General features: G+C 43.3%; 1 protein-coding gene across 4 annotated transcripts in view; it reads left to right on the top strand.

Annotated features, from left to right (window-relative positions):
- Positions 1-22: 22 nt before the first annotated feature.
- Hipk2 (homeodomain interacting protein kinase 2) overlaps positions 23-13,761 on the top strand; it is a 195,209-nt gene continuing 181,470 nt past the window's right edge. For 3 of the 4 annotated variants that reach the window (XM_055602071.1, XM_055602069.1, XM_055602068.1), the window contains exon 1: positions 23-213. In XM_055602071.1, the coding sequence (XP_055458046.1) occupies positions 195-213 (19 nt within the window). In that variant the 5' untranslated portion in view covers positions 23-194. The remainder of the gene's footprint in view (positions 214-13,761) is intronic. The other variant, XM_055602070.1, reaches the window with a different exon arrangement.

Here is a 13,761-nt window from a genome sequence, read left to right as displayed (position 1 = left end):
CGGCGACGCGCCCGCCCGGCCCCCTCCCCCGGCGCCGGCCAAGTGAGGCGGTGATGCGGGCGCTGGCGGCCTGGGCTGCGCCGAGAGCGGAGACACAGGCTCAAGATGGCAGATTCCCACTGAGGCTGAGGGGGCCGAGCTCGCGCGCCGTGTTCCCTTCTCCGTTGCCATGAACCGCGGACACCCCGGCCCCGATGGCCCCCGTGTACGAAGGTAAGCGGCGCCCGGCCCGCGCCCCCCGCTCGCTCGGCCGGCCGCGGCCCCCGCAGCTTTGTTCTGCCCGCGGCCCCTCGCCCGGCAGCCCCCGGCCGCAGCGCCGGGCCCTGGCCGCGGGGGCTCGCGACCCTCCCGGGGGCCCCCGGCCCGGGCCCACACGGCCCGGAGCCGGCCCGGGGCAGGGTCTCCTTCCAGGGCGGGGAAGGCGGCTGGGGGGTGTGTGCCGGTGGGCTGCTGCCCAAAGAAAAGAAATGGGGGCGGCGTGTGGGAAAAAGACGGCTCCGCGACTGCTCTCGGTTGCGATAAATGAAGGTGATGCCATCCTCCCCCATTACCTTTAAGCGATCTCCTTTCTACTTGTCCGTCCTCTCTGCGCCTCTTTCCAAACAGCTCCGCTCCCAGCCCACACTCCTTTATTCTTCCCGAGCCTCCGATTTTTGGGGGGTGGAGGTGGCGGCGGCTGTGGAATCCGATTGTAAGGGGCCAAGCGGCGAGAGAGGGGAGAGATGAAAAGTCCATTTCAGACCCAGGCAGAACAATGAAATAGGCTCAAAATTTCCCCGCAGTTGGCGTGTGGAAGGGAGAATGGAGTTTGGCTTTTTATGGGGGGGGGGGGGGGGGGGGCGAAGGAAGGGTTTCTGCCTCGGCCTGGGTAGATCGGGGCCGTGCGCCTTCACCTGGCCTTGGCCGATTTCCCCCGGCTGACTGTCCTCAGAAGAAAGAAAAGGTAAGGCGGTACAGCTGCCTCGCACGCTCTTTCGGTTCTCCTCCGGCAGTTCCGTCAGCTTGCAGCGAGAAAACCAAACCCGAATCAACTAAGTTTTTACACTTCTTGTGTGTTTTTGTGTGTTGGTAGTACGGGGGATCTTTCAACCAAAGTGTGCCTGATTTTTTTTTTTTTTTTCAGTTATTTCATCGTGAAAATGTTTCTCTCGTGAAATCATCCAAATAGCAGCCTTTTACGGTACTTTTAGCGTGGGTTCATCTGGCTTTCTTTTGGTTTTGTTCAGATATTCTGTGGATGAAATCGCAAATGAGAGGGAAACGGCTTTGCCAGGAATCAAGAGGAGGGGCGAGGGAAGATTGTAATCCTATAAACCCCGGGAACTGTTGGGCCGAGTGAAACAGGGATCTCATTAATAGTTTTATCTCTGTCAGGAGAGGCTGATTAAAAAAAAAAAAAAAAAAAAAAAACTTATCTGAAAAGAAAATCTGTTATTAGTTCCAGGCTCCAAATGAATTAGGTTTCTGTATGAAATAAAGTTACCTCTCAGGCTCCGGATAACGAGCCTGTAAATAACCTATGGACTGTAAATATTTTTTCCAAAGTCTTTTAGAAACAAAGGGGCTGTTTAGAGAGCAGCAGAGAAATGTTATTCCAGGGGCTTTCCTCTTTGATTCTGAAGAACACAAGGTCCATTTAACCGTTCCACAAAACAAAACAAATTTCTCATCAGTCCACCACGCAGAATAGGAACATGCCAGTGGAGATGTGAACATGAAGGAGAGCCCATGTCGGGCATTCATTGTTCATCTGTGTCTAGGGGAGGGGGCTGCAGTCAAAGCTTCCACTGTCTAGAGTGTTAAAATTAAACAGTTTTCTCTTTATTAAGTACCTCCTTGAGACTCCCTCTGCTGGACACTCGGGGTGAGCATTTTAGAAGGAACTTGGCATTGAATTCACAGCTAATAGAGGAATAAAAATTGCTCTTTTAGGGGGCTGGGTAGGTGGGTTGGGATGTGTTTTGTCAACTTTGTGCAAGGCCACCTTGGGAACTTCATTTTTCATGTTATTTCACTTGAAATTCATGAGAATGTAGGCTATCCCTGGGGTGCTAGCACCTAGCCTGGTTGGTCCTAGGACCTTGTTCTTTTACTGATTGTGTCATAGAAAGAATTACAGGTGTGTAAGGTGTTTCAGTGGAGGACTGTAGAGCTCAGGGGTCTCAGATCAGAGTTTTATTTGCCCTACTCTATTCCAGACAACCCTCTTTCAACCCTGTTTTTTTTTTTTTTTTTTTGAATCTTCTCTGTGGGTTCTCTTAACTGTTTTCTTTTGTTTGTAGCTTTTTATTCTATGGGAGCATCTCTTTACATCTTCATAATTATTTTCCTAGTCCTGCTCAGCACTGCTTCTCTATCAGCCCAGAATCACTTAGCCCAAAGCTCAGGCCTGGTCTTTTTAAGGATAGTCTGTTAGGCGTGCTTTGAGACAGATAAATGACCTCCGTAGTCAAGGACCTACATTCACTCACAGCGGTGAGTGTGTCCAAGACTACAGTGACCTCTCCCTCGACCTCAGTGGCAATCTATGGATTCAGTGAACCTCATTTTTATTACATTTCAACCAGAACCCAGGGACTCTGAGAGAGAGAGACAGAGACAGAGAGAGAGAGAGACAGAGAGAGAGACAGAGGGGGGTGTCTTAAATGAGCAGGGCTTTTTCCTGCAGATTTTACTAAGAGGAAGTATTTTTCCTCCTAATAGTTCCACATGATTCTTCTCAGAAGTCTGATGACACGTGAGACGTTTTTAGCTGGAATTTCTCAAATGGAGCGTGACTGGAATATCGAGTGAAGGCTGGAATGTAGACATTTAGATAGGAGTGCTGTTTTTTAAACAAAGCATATTTGGTAATATGAATTAATAAGTGGCAAAGTGTAATCAGTCTTCTAGGACTGTCTTTAAGAATAGGTTTATAAATATCACATTAGTTTTCAGTCACTTGATACTGATCAAGTTAAACTTCTTCTAAAAAAGGGGGGGAAGGTATTTTCTTTAGAAGGTTAAACATTTGCCTTGTGATTATATTTTTCCATCAACTTGCTTACCAAGGCCTTTTTTGTATGTAGTGCAAAGGTCAACCACAGGGGTCCATATATCTATGGGTTCCCAATTAGAGGGACCTAAATTCCGTGTTAACGATGTCGCACTTACTTGAGATGTGGATTGTTGATGAGAGTGAAGGACCAAAGACCCTTTCACATTCAGACTTGTAAACACTGCCATGCTCAAGTCCTCATCAGATGGACCCGAACACCTGGCCACCAGGGTGCAGAACAAGAAACAAGATTCTGAATCATTTTCCCTCAAAAAGATTTTAGGGTGCATCCTGGGTAATATGTTTGCCTGTGTTTGTGTTTTACTTTTTAATTGAGTAAGTGTAACTGTTGTTTTCCCTTGTTACATTTGAAGAGTGAATCAAAACTCATTGGTTTTATCCCTGATACTGGGTAGGGTGGTGGACACTTAAATCAGAGGAACTGGAGTTTGAATCTAGCTTATGACCTTGGTATCCTACTTCTCCGAACTTTTGGCCTTTACTGGATTGTGTGAGGACACTGTTAGAACCTGGTACATTTAGTAGAGTCGCTGCCTAGGGCAGGCATTTTCTCAGTCCTCCTGTCTTCCAAGTGCTTACAGGCTTGATGACTCCAGGAAAAGCAGAACCCTCAAATAGTTTAGAAAGCAAGCAACATTTCAATTTCAATTATTAATCTCCTGCTATTCCTTTTCTAGTTTGGGAACCAGCAACAATAAACCCCCATGGCCACAGAAGAAAGCATTTTTTTTTTTTTTTTTTTTACTCTTCTGTGACCTTTCCAGAGCCTTTATTCCCATCAAGCTTCTGCCGGTTTCAAGTAGAGAATGTCTCTTCCATAGCAGCACTTTTGTGCCATGTTAAAAATGTGCAAACAAATAGTACGGCAGAATTTCAGGGGCTTTTCAGCTGTGTTCCTGGAAGGTATCCTTAAGAATGAAAGATAACCTTTGCCCTTATCAAGGACCCATTCCTACACAAGACGGCAGGCTGGATAAGAAGTCCCCAAAGGTTGCTTACTAGTTCTTCTTAGAGGAGAGGCTCCTACCCAGCCACATGCCAGAGTCTGCCTCATTAAGCAATTAAACATGAATTTCTTAGCAAAGAAAACGGAGAGCTTTATGCAAATTATAGCTGCTTACATCCTTCATAGTTTATGTTTTGTGCTCCTTTTTTTCTTTCTTCCTTTCTCCCATAGAGATCAGTCTTAAGGATCTACCTTTGCGGTTTGTGTGGAACAAAGTAGTGATGATCAAGAGGGTAGAATATGTGTGCATTTCTTATTGTTCTCAGAATGCACGCTTTGCTAGTGCTTTCTTGTAGCCTTAGTGTGACGATGCAACCGCTTGGGGTTGCAGTCAAAGGCCGGATTCAGAATACAACCAGCAGACTTTGTGCCCAAGCTTATAATAGCTCCATTTCATGTGACAATACCTTGTTGAAGGAGGGGAAAATACAACAGAAAATTGAAAACCCCGAGTACAGGAAGATCTTTATTTTTTTCTTTAAAAGAAACTGAGAGTCTTGGGGGTTGATGCTGGTGAGTATGAGTTAGGCTGTGATTTGGGCCATGTATTTTTATGTTGCCTCTACTCTCTGAACTCCCTATTTGTTCCCTCATTCCGCAGACCAGGGTGCATCTGTCATGTATTCTTTCAGCAAACATTTACAAAGGCTCTGCTGTGTCCTGGGCCTCATGGCAGGTTCTGTGTTTGGAGAAATGACAAAGACTTGGCCTCTGACCTCTGGGAGTTCAGGAATAGGGGAAGTGAAAGTTAAAGTATTTAAACTCTGCACAGACTCACTGGGGACTGTGTCTGACCCAGATGTAATGGTGGTTTGTTTGTTTGTTTTGTGTGTGACAGTTCTTACATGCTTTTGTTTTCTTAAGGTATAAAGGGAAGACCCCAACTTCTCTTTTATGTTGATATGTTTTCTTTAGTTGAACTAAAAATTTTTAGATGATTTTTAAAGCTTCTCATTACAGATTTTCTTAGAAATTTCTTATATATTACCATAAATTTTGCAGGGAATGCTGCTTTCCTCTTTTATTCTTTAACTTTTATTGCATATGCTCATCAATACAAACACTGTTCTCACATGCACATGGTGCTGGAGTGCTTTTTGGTTTTTACTTTTAGAGTTGACACCTGTGTGGTGAATGGTTCTCCCATCCCTGTGTGCCTGTTAGAGCATTCAGTCCTGGTGTCACTGTCTCACCTGTACCCCAGATAGTCATGTGGTGGGTGCTCACTGGCAGCACATAGATGGGTAGTCACACAGCAGCTTTCGGTAGTCATGTCCCAGGAGCAGATCATTCTGGGAAAAGCCTGGCTGTGCCCTTAAGTTGGGAACATGGAGCTTCAGAGCAGGAGCCTCTGAGAGGTGACGGCTGCATTCCTGCCCTCAGCAGGATCACCTGGGTGGCGTGAGGGGATATGTCTCAGTCTAAACATGTATTAGATAGCATCCTTTCTATTCCCTTGTAATCACTGAGGAAAGACGCCCCCCAACTCCTCTGTGTCCTTTCCCAGTGTCTTTCCCCATCAAGTTTCTGCTAGCTTTAGGTAGAGAATGTCTCTTCCACGGCAGCACTTTTGTGCAAACAAATAGGATGACAGACTCTAAGGGGCTGCAGCTGTGTTCCTGGAAGGCGTCCCTGAGAACGAAAGGCAACCTTTGCTCTTAGCAAGGACCCATTCCTTGACTTGAACCTTCAGCTCGCCGGTAGCTATTATTCAGGAAAGAACACTAGCAATTCCCTCATTAACCAGTTTTAGTACTTCAGGACTCTGATGGTTCAGAGATCCCTGGATCTGCTAGAAATCTCATGTGCTTTCAATCAGACTTGTTCTCTTTTACTTCTTTCTCTAAAACTTTTCATATACTTGAAGATAATAGTTGGACTCTTTACCTTTTTCCCTGCAGAGTCTGTTTTTCTTTCGGAGACATCTTTTTTCACTGTTGTGAACTCTGTAGTTTCTCTTCATTAAGAGAAATAATGGCAATCATATCTAACTGCAATTCTTTAATAATTATCTTATTAGTATGAAATATGCAAGAATAGGGACTTTAGGATTCTCACTTCCTGGGGAACTTCTGTAGGATAAGAACTATGCCTGATTCGTGTGTTGTAGCTGTACAATCCCTTAGCCCTAGTAGGAACTGTATAAACATCTGTAGCATTGGCTTCTTTAATGTCATCTAAGCAATACTTTATAGCAGTCCAGGATTCATGACTTGACTGCACTCACTTGGGTCCTGAGTCTTTTTTTTTTTTTTTTTTTTTTATGATAGGGTCTGACTTCTATAGCCCTGGCTGGCCTGGAACTCAATAAGTAGACCAGGTTAGCCTGAAACTCACAGAGTTCTACTTGCCTTTGCCTCCAGAGTACTGGTATTAAAGATGTGTACCACCATGCCTGCTGGCTGCTAAGTATTTTTCTACTCCTTCTGACATCCTTACCCCCCAGCAAAGTTGCCACCTTCAGTTTGACGCTACATATCCTTTTGCTGTCTATTTCCAGCTCTTAGGGTCTTTCTTAACTTTGTGCTGCAGAACAGACAATGCAGAGGACATTGTATCACTAACTTGAATTGTACTTGATTGAGGAGAAGAGTGCAGAGTCTGTGACTCAGCGTAATATTAGTTCACTCAGGTTAGAAAGAACATTTTGTCACATTCTTTATAGATTCTGAGTCAGCAAAAGCTATACCTGTTTTACCAGTCAGGGAGCCAGGTGTTTATGAGAGTGGCTACAAGGCCAACTTCCAGAGGGTACACTCCTTCTTGACAGTTTAGAGCCAGTTGAAAGCACAAAGATATAATGGACAGTCTCACTGCCGCTGGGCCATTTTCTGATGGATGACTTTGCTAATAAAAAAGTAAGTTAGGGAAATTATTACCAAAAAAGTAGCAAACCTTCAACATTGAAAATAGTTTTGTGGTGTGTCATGTATTTGTGAACATGATTGAATAGGTTTGTAGTGATTCAGGTAGTGTTCTGTCTTTAACAGTTCTTCCTAACTACTTTTGCCCTAGTACATTCTGATCAATTAAGTGCCATGGTTAAACAGAATTAAGACTGATTGACTCTTTTGTGTGTGCTAATGTGTAGACATTATAAAAACCTCTGTCACAGAAAGAATGTCATCGAATACATAATAAAACAAGGGGACCCTTCTCCCCTGGTGGTTCTGTCCATCTGCTGTGAGAAATCACTGTGAAGTACTTCATAATGTGGAATGAGAAAAAGCACTTCTCCTCACAGTTAGAAATTGCATCTTGATTACAAAAGGCTTGTTTGTGAAAATTGGGTATTTCCCTCCATACCAATACTTTTTTATTTAATCTGTGAATTATGCTTCAATTATAAAGTGACTTTTGCAAGGACTTGTCAAAATCCATCCTGCCAGTTCTGTGTAGAACTTTGGCATCACCCTGTTTAAGAAGTCCATTTTTGTGGTCTTTGTACCTGCAGCCTGTAAAAACCACATGATAAAGAGATTTGGAAAACTGGTTTGTTGCTAATTGTGGAAGGTTTTTTTGTTTTGTTTTGTTTTTCTTCCTATATTTTTTCCCCTTCAATAAAGACCTTACAGAGCTCTGACAAAAACAAGATTGCAAATTCCTGGAGTTCTGGAAAAAGACAGTGACTTTACCCTCCACATTCTTTGTACCTGCATCTGGTTATCAGCATCCATGCTGATAGCAGGGACTTGAGGTGGGAAGGAATTTTCAGAGAATTGTGCCAGGCAGAGAGGGAAAGGACGCTGGAGACGGCACACACATAGTCCGCTTCAATCTGGATCACTTATATCCGCAGCCATAGCCTAGAATGCTTACTGTTATTCATTAAGGATGACCTGCACCATAAGGAAAAGATTAATCGATATTTGTTATGTTCTGCTTAGTGAGATGGGCAGGCTTTCTAATGTATTATAGAAATGAACATGGTCAAAGTAAGGTTTCATTTGATTATACTACGACTCATTTTGAAAAGGATTTGAGGCCACATAAAGGGTTAAGTTTCTGGTAGAGAGGAAAATTAATTTATGTAGATCAATTTTGTGGCTCAGCCTATTCCAGGGAAGCTGGATAAATGAGGTAGTCCTTTTATAAAGACAACAGAAACAGCCGAAGCTCTTGTGCTGGCTTAACAAGGTGAATGAGCAGAGTGCATAATGGGATTCATTTGCAAAGTAATTTTTGCTTGGCTGGAGTGGTAAGCACAAAACAGACCAGCAGATGAGGACAGTAAGTGTTTTGGATCAGTTGTCAAAGGCTTAAAAGGGGTTCCAATTCAAGAGACATTTTATGGTGTGGAGAAGGGGACTGGTATCAAAATGATACTTGAACCAGGTAATTTTTAGTGGCCTTCATGCAAAATAGGGAACTTGGGAGAGCCTGCCAGGAGGCTGGGTACTGTGGAAGGAGGTGTGAGTACTCTGGAGATGGGCTGGCATCTGGGTTGCCTACAAGTACATTCGGAGTGTATCTGTCAGTAGTGTCTGGCCCAGAGGTTCAAGAAGTTTTTGTTTTGTTTTACTTTCCTTCTGTACCTGTGGCAGGGATCTAGAATCAAGGAGACTTGCTGGTTTGGACAGAACATTTTTTTCTATTTTTCTTTTTCTTTCTTTCTTTTTTTTTTTTAACAATCTCTTCTTTTTGTAGGGGCCTTACATTGTACAGGGCTCTCTTGGAGCATAGTACAACCTGGTAGGACCTTCATGAGTTAGTGTTCTACACATGTAGATCCTAAAGTCCAGATTAGAGTGGGCGTGAAGTTAGGGCAGTGTGCACAGAAGCCCACAACAGCCTGGAATGCTGAGTACAGTGTCCTGGCTTCCAGGTTCCTAGGATTCATCAGAAACACTTCCTCCTGTCGGCAGTTCTTGGGGAGCTGCTGACTTATAGTCTCCTGGGGCACCTGGCAGCCTGCAGGATTGCATAGAGGCTAGCACCTAACGGCTGTGTTTCTTTCCTGAGGAGAACAAGGCCCTCAGCTATAGGATTCCCAGTCTCCTGCTGGGAAGTCATTCCTTAGTTTCCCTGGGCAGGTTTGCAGCTTGTCACTATGAGCTACTTATTAACAACAGAAAAGCATAGGCAAGAGACCAATATAGTCGATTAGTTTCACAGAACCTCAAAGCACTTTTAAGTCATTAAGCAGTTTTAAATCAAATTTGTCTTCCTCAGGTCCAGTTTTGAGTCATTTTTGCCCCTTGACATGACCACAAACTTTAGACTTACCACTGCTTTCAGTTACAACATGACCCCACTTGGGATCTTGTGAGCACACTGGTTTGGGTTTTGACCTGGCTTGGAAGCATTTCTGTCTTGCTGAGTGACTTCTAGACACAGACTTTATTTAACACTGATAAAGAGCACAAACTAAGGGCAGGCTTGCTCAGATATTAGCAGATCCTGGGGCAAAAGTACATCTGACAAGACCCCATCTGACTACCTATGTCACTCTGTCTTCCTGGTTAGTGAGTCCAAACTGCAACCACCCCACCTCCTGTTGGGACCTGGGGTATCCCATGGATGCCTGCCAGGCCTAAGAGTATATACCCACAGACACTGTGAAGGCTTGAGGACTATGAATAGGGAGCCCTGCAGCCCTGGTCTGTAGGAGAAAGCAGGTGCTTGGCCTATGGACGGGTACACACCTTGACCCTGGAGACTCCTTAGCCACAGAGTGGGGTGCTAGGCTCTCTGAATCTTGCTAAAAGTAATGCTGACGGGGGCTAACACTTTAATAATGAAGACAATTTGAAATGTTTTCTCTGTACAAATGAGAGCTAGTGAGTGTCACCTCATGTTCTGTTCCTGATTCTCTCCTCTCCCTCCTTCCGTGCATCAGCACAGGCATCATGAAACTGACCCATGTCTCATGGCTTTCTAAGGTAGCTCCAATAGTTGGCATGTTCTTCCCACTAGTGAAAATTCATGAGAGACATAGTAAACGTGATAGCTACTCTGTTGTGTGAGCTTTGGACCCTGGCCTCTGGGGCCTATCCTCCTGCTTACTCTTGACAGCATCTTTCCTCTCCACTTTAACTGTTATTATCTACTGACAGTGTCTCTCTGCATACTTATTTACTCTTCTGACTCTGTGGATCTGGGACATGTTTGTGCCTTGTTATTCTGGCAGGTAGGAGGGTCCAAGGGGTGGCATAGAACTCTCTGAAGTGTATCTTTGTGGGGCACTATTTGGAGGACCATCATTCACCTCAATGACTTGTTAATACATGTGGTCCTGCCTCCAGAGTTTCTAATTTGTGTAGTTTGGGGCCTCCCAGTTGCATTTTCAGCATTTGCATTTTTTGGAGGAATGCATTTCTAATAAAGAATCAGTGCACATTTAAAATCAGATAGCCATTTTGATAAAAGTTTTTCTTAGATGTATGGGGAGACCCGACATTAGAATGACTCGCAGTCCTGCTGCCTTTGTCACCATGATCCTTTGAGATGCTCAGGGATGTGCAGAGGCAGCCTCTGTCTTCTCATACACCTTTCCATCCCCTCTGGCATGTCAGTGGGTACAGGAGTAACTTCCTCTGGGCCTTTCACAGCCTGCTAGTCTACAGTCATACAGTTTGGGCCTGGGACCCTGGGACAGACTGGGCAGTCATCATTTACATAGTAACATATTATTATTAGCTAGCATTTAAGAGCTCTGTGATTGTCTCCATTTATGGAAGGGGAAATTGAAGCTTAGCAATATTTAATCATGCCTTCAAAGCCTTCTGACGAGTCATGGTAGAGCCAGAGCTTAAACCTGAGTCCACCTGACAGCAGCTGCTCTTGTCTTAACATGCAGGCTGCCCTCCTTCTCACAGGTTGTTAGAGTGGGAGGTAGTGAGGGTGAGGTACAGGGTGTGTTGGGGAGGGTTGTGGTACTAGACAGACAAACCCTAAGTCCGCTTTGAGCAAGAAGATATGTACTGAAACACTGATTATGACTATGCAGACTTATCAAGCCCACAAGGTTGCCTGTTGCATTGTAAGACTTCACTGCATCCCTGTAACATTGCTGGCAGGTTGATTGCACTGTTAGCATGCTATACAGACAACATAGGAAGGTGAGGTAGCCCACCATGCGGGATAGGGCAATACCAAGTAGCCTAGATCCATCTGATACCTTTTATCATCAGGTTATGCCTGTGTGATGGAGACTTCCCAACACTTGTAGATAAGGAAGTGGAATTAGTAATACATTGGTTCTTCTCCAGATAGAAATGACTTTTGTTTCAAAGTCTGAGTATTTGAAAACTGCAGAGACAGGTTTTATGTTGTGTTCCTTGAAAGATAAGATGGTGGGCATAGAAGTCAGGCCTGAAGGGGAAGAGTAGTGAACCCAGGGCAAAAACAAACCACACCACTTACTTGAAGTTAGCATGACTTTTTGTTTTTCTTTTATTTGAAACAGAATCTTTCTATGTAGCCCATACTGGCTTCTCAAACTCTCTGTGTAACAATGACTGGTCTCAAGCTCCTCCTGCCTTAGCCTTCCAAGTGCTGGCTTGTGTTGTCACACTCTAAGAGTGTGTGAGTGCGTGCACACAAGCAAGTACAGATGAATGTTACTTGGGAACAGAACCAGGGTCTTCCACATTTTAAGCAAATGCTTTCCCATGAAATACAGCCCCAGCTGGCCCCCTAGTAGGCCATATGACATCTTTTATCTATGGGACAGACTAGGTGAGCCAAACTCCAGACTTGCTGCCTGAGAGTGTTTAACAAATGATGGAGAAGGAGCCTCAAAATGAGGAGAGGAAAGCTGATTAGACAAATGGAATGCTACAAATTGACAAGTCATATCATATTATAGCACATTCTCATAAATCTTATGTGATTAAAGCATGAGCTTTAAACCAAAACGAGCTAAGCATGCCAGAGGCTGTTCTGGGTGCCTAGTGGGCAGCACTGTGCCAAATGGACAAAAGTTCTGCCCTGGAGCAGCTTGTGTTGCAGTGAATGAAAGCAAATAATCTAGTTTGGGTTTTTTGTTGTTTGTGGTGGTGGTGGTAGTGTTTTGTTTTGTTTTTAAGCTTGAAGGAAATAGAAGTGGACATTTATTAAATCTCTGGAAAGGTTGAAATTTCTAAGATTAGAATCTATAGATGGAATCACAAGAAAATATCATTAATATTGTCAGAGTAAACATTCCTCAAATGTTAAGATTATTTCTGGCTTTGCCATCATGAATTATTCCTTAGGATAATTCCCTGTAACATTAAGGTTTGTCAGAATTTTAAGATCTGTTCTCCAGGTCAAGGGATTTGAACATTTGTCTTGTTTTAGGTATATACCGGTAGACTAACTTCCTCCTCAAAGAACTTTCAAACTAAACAAATCAAACTACCTAGATAAAGATTTAAATGAGCCCTCCTGTTTATTGTGAAAGCAATGGAGTTCCTTGCTCTACTTGGATCTGCACCCTGCTCTCTAATTCATGTATCGAGTGACATGTGTCCCAGACTTTGAATGTCACTTCGGTGTGTCAGTGACTCTCAAAGTTCCATCAGTACTTGGACATTTTTTTTTTTTTTTAAATCTCTGGAGTCACAAAGCCAAGTTGACTTGATATTTCTATGTAGAGATCTCATAGGCATCTCAACTTTAACACATCTAAAGAAAAAAATACTGGTCACCTCTGTGAAGTACACTTGAATCCCTGCTTTGTTGCCACACAGTAGTCTACTTCAGAAACTAGAGTCATTTATGCCTTTGTTTACTTCATATTTAACCTATCATCACTTTTTATTGATTTTTTTTTTTTGCTTCCTAAGTATAGCCATTCTTATTATTAGCTGTAATTATGTTCTGTAAAGTTGCTGTAAACGCCGAGTTAGTGAACAGTGAGCCATTATTGGTAGGAAAAATACAGGGCTAATTTCCTGTGAGTTTTTTGTCATATTTTTAATTGATCACTACATGGAATCAGTAACATTGCTGTGTTAAGTTGCAAAAACAAAGTAATGTTGGTATAATGATGTAACTTAGTACATGCTATGTGTTCCAACATTACATAAATTCATGTAACGATGTTTTTTATATGTTTCTGCTTTATTTTAACTTATTTGTATGTGTGTGTGTTTGTGTGTGGAAGAGAGGGTAAGGAGGAAAAATACATATATATGTGTATATATATATATGTGGGCATGTGCATGCCATGGCTCGTGTGACAGCTCTATGGAGTTGGCTTTCTCCTTCCACCTTTACATGGGTTACAGGGATTGAACTTAGATCACTGGGTTTAGTGACAAGTGTTTTAACTGCTGGGCTATCTTGCTGTTGACTAACATTGAACTCACAGCCAACAGTGCTATAACTAAAGCCCAAATGTGCTTATAAAATTATATTTTTCCTTATAAGAAACTCTACAACTTTCTTGTATCTTAAAGCTCATATGAACATCTTGGCACAGTGCTTAAAACTTAAGCCATTTTAAATAGCAAAATCAACGCATAAATTACACACACAAACTCCCACCCCTACCCCACCCCCACACAAAACAAACAAAAAACTTGGGAGCCAGGCATGGTGGCACATGCCTTTAATCCAGCAAAGGCAGGCAGATCTCTGTAAGTTCAAGACCAGTATGGTCTACAAAATGGGTTCCAGGACAGCCAGGGCTGTTGCAGAAAGAAGCTCTGTCTCAAAAAACCAAACCAAACCAAACCAAACCAAACCAAACCAAACCAAACCAAACCAA

This window comes from Psammomys obesus, unplaced genomic scaffold, assembly GCF_907164565.1.
Source record: "Psammomys obesus unplaced genomic scaffold, mPsaObe1.curated_primary_1811, whole genome shotgun sequence".
Classification (NCBI taxonomy): Eukaryota; Metazoa; Chordata; class Mammalia; order Rodentia; family Muridae; genus Psammomys; species Psammomys obesus.
This window is presented reverse-complemented; position numbering and strand designations above follow the sequence as displayed.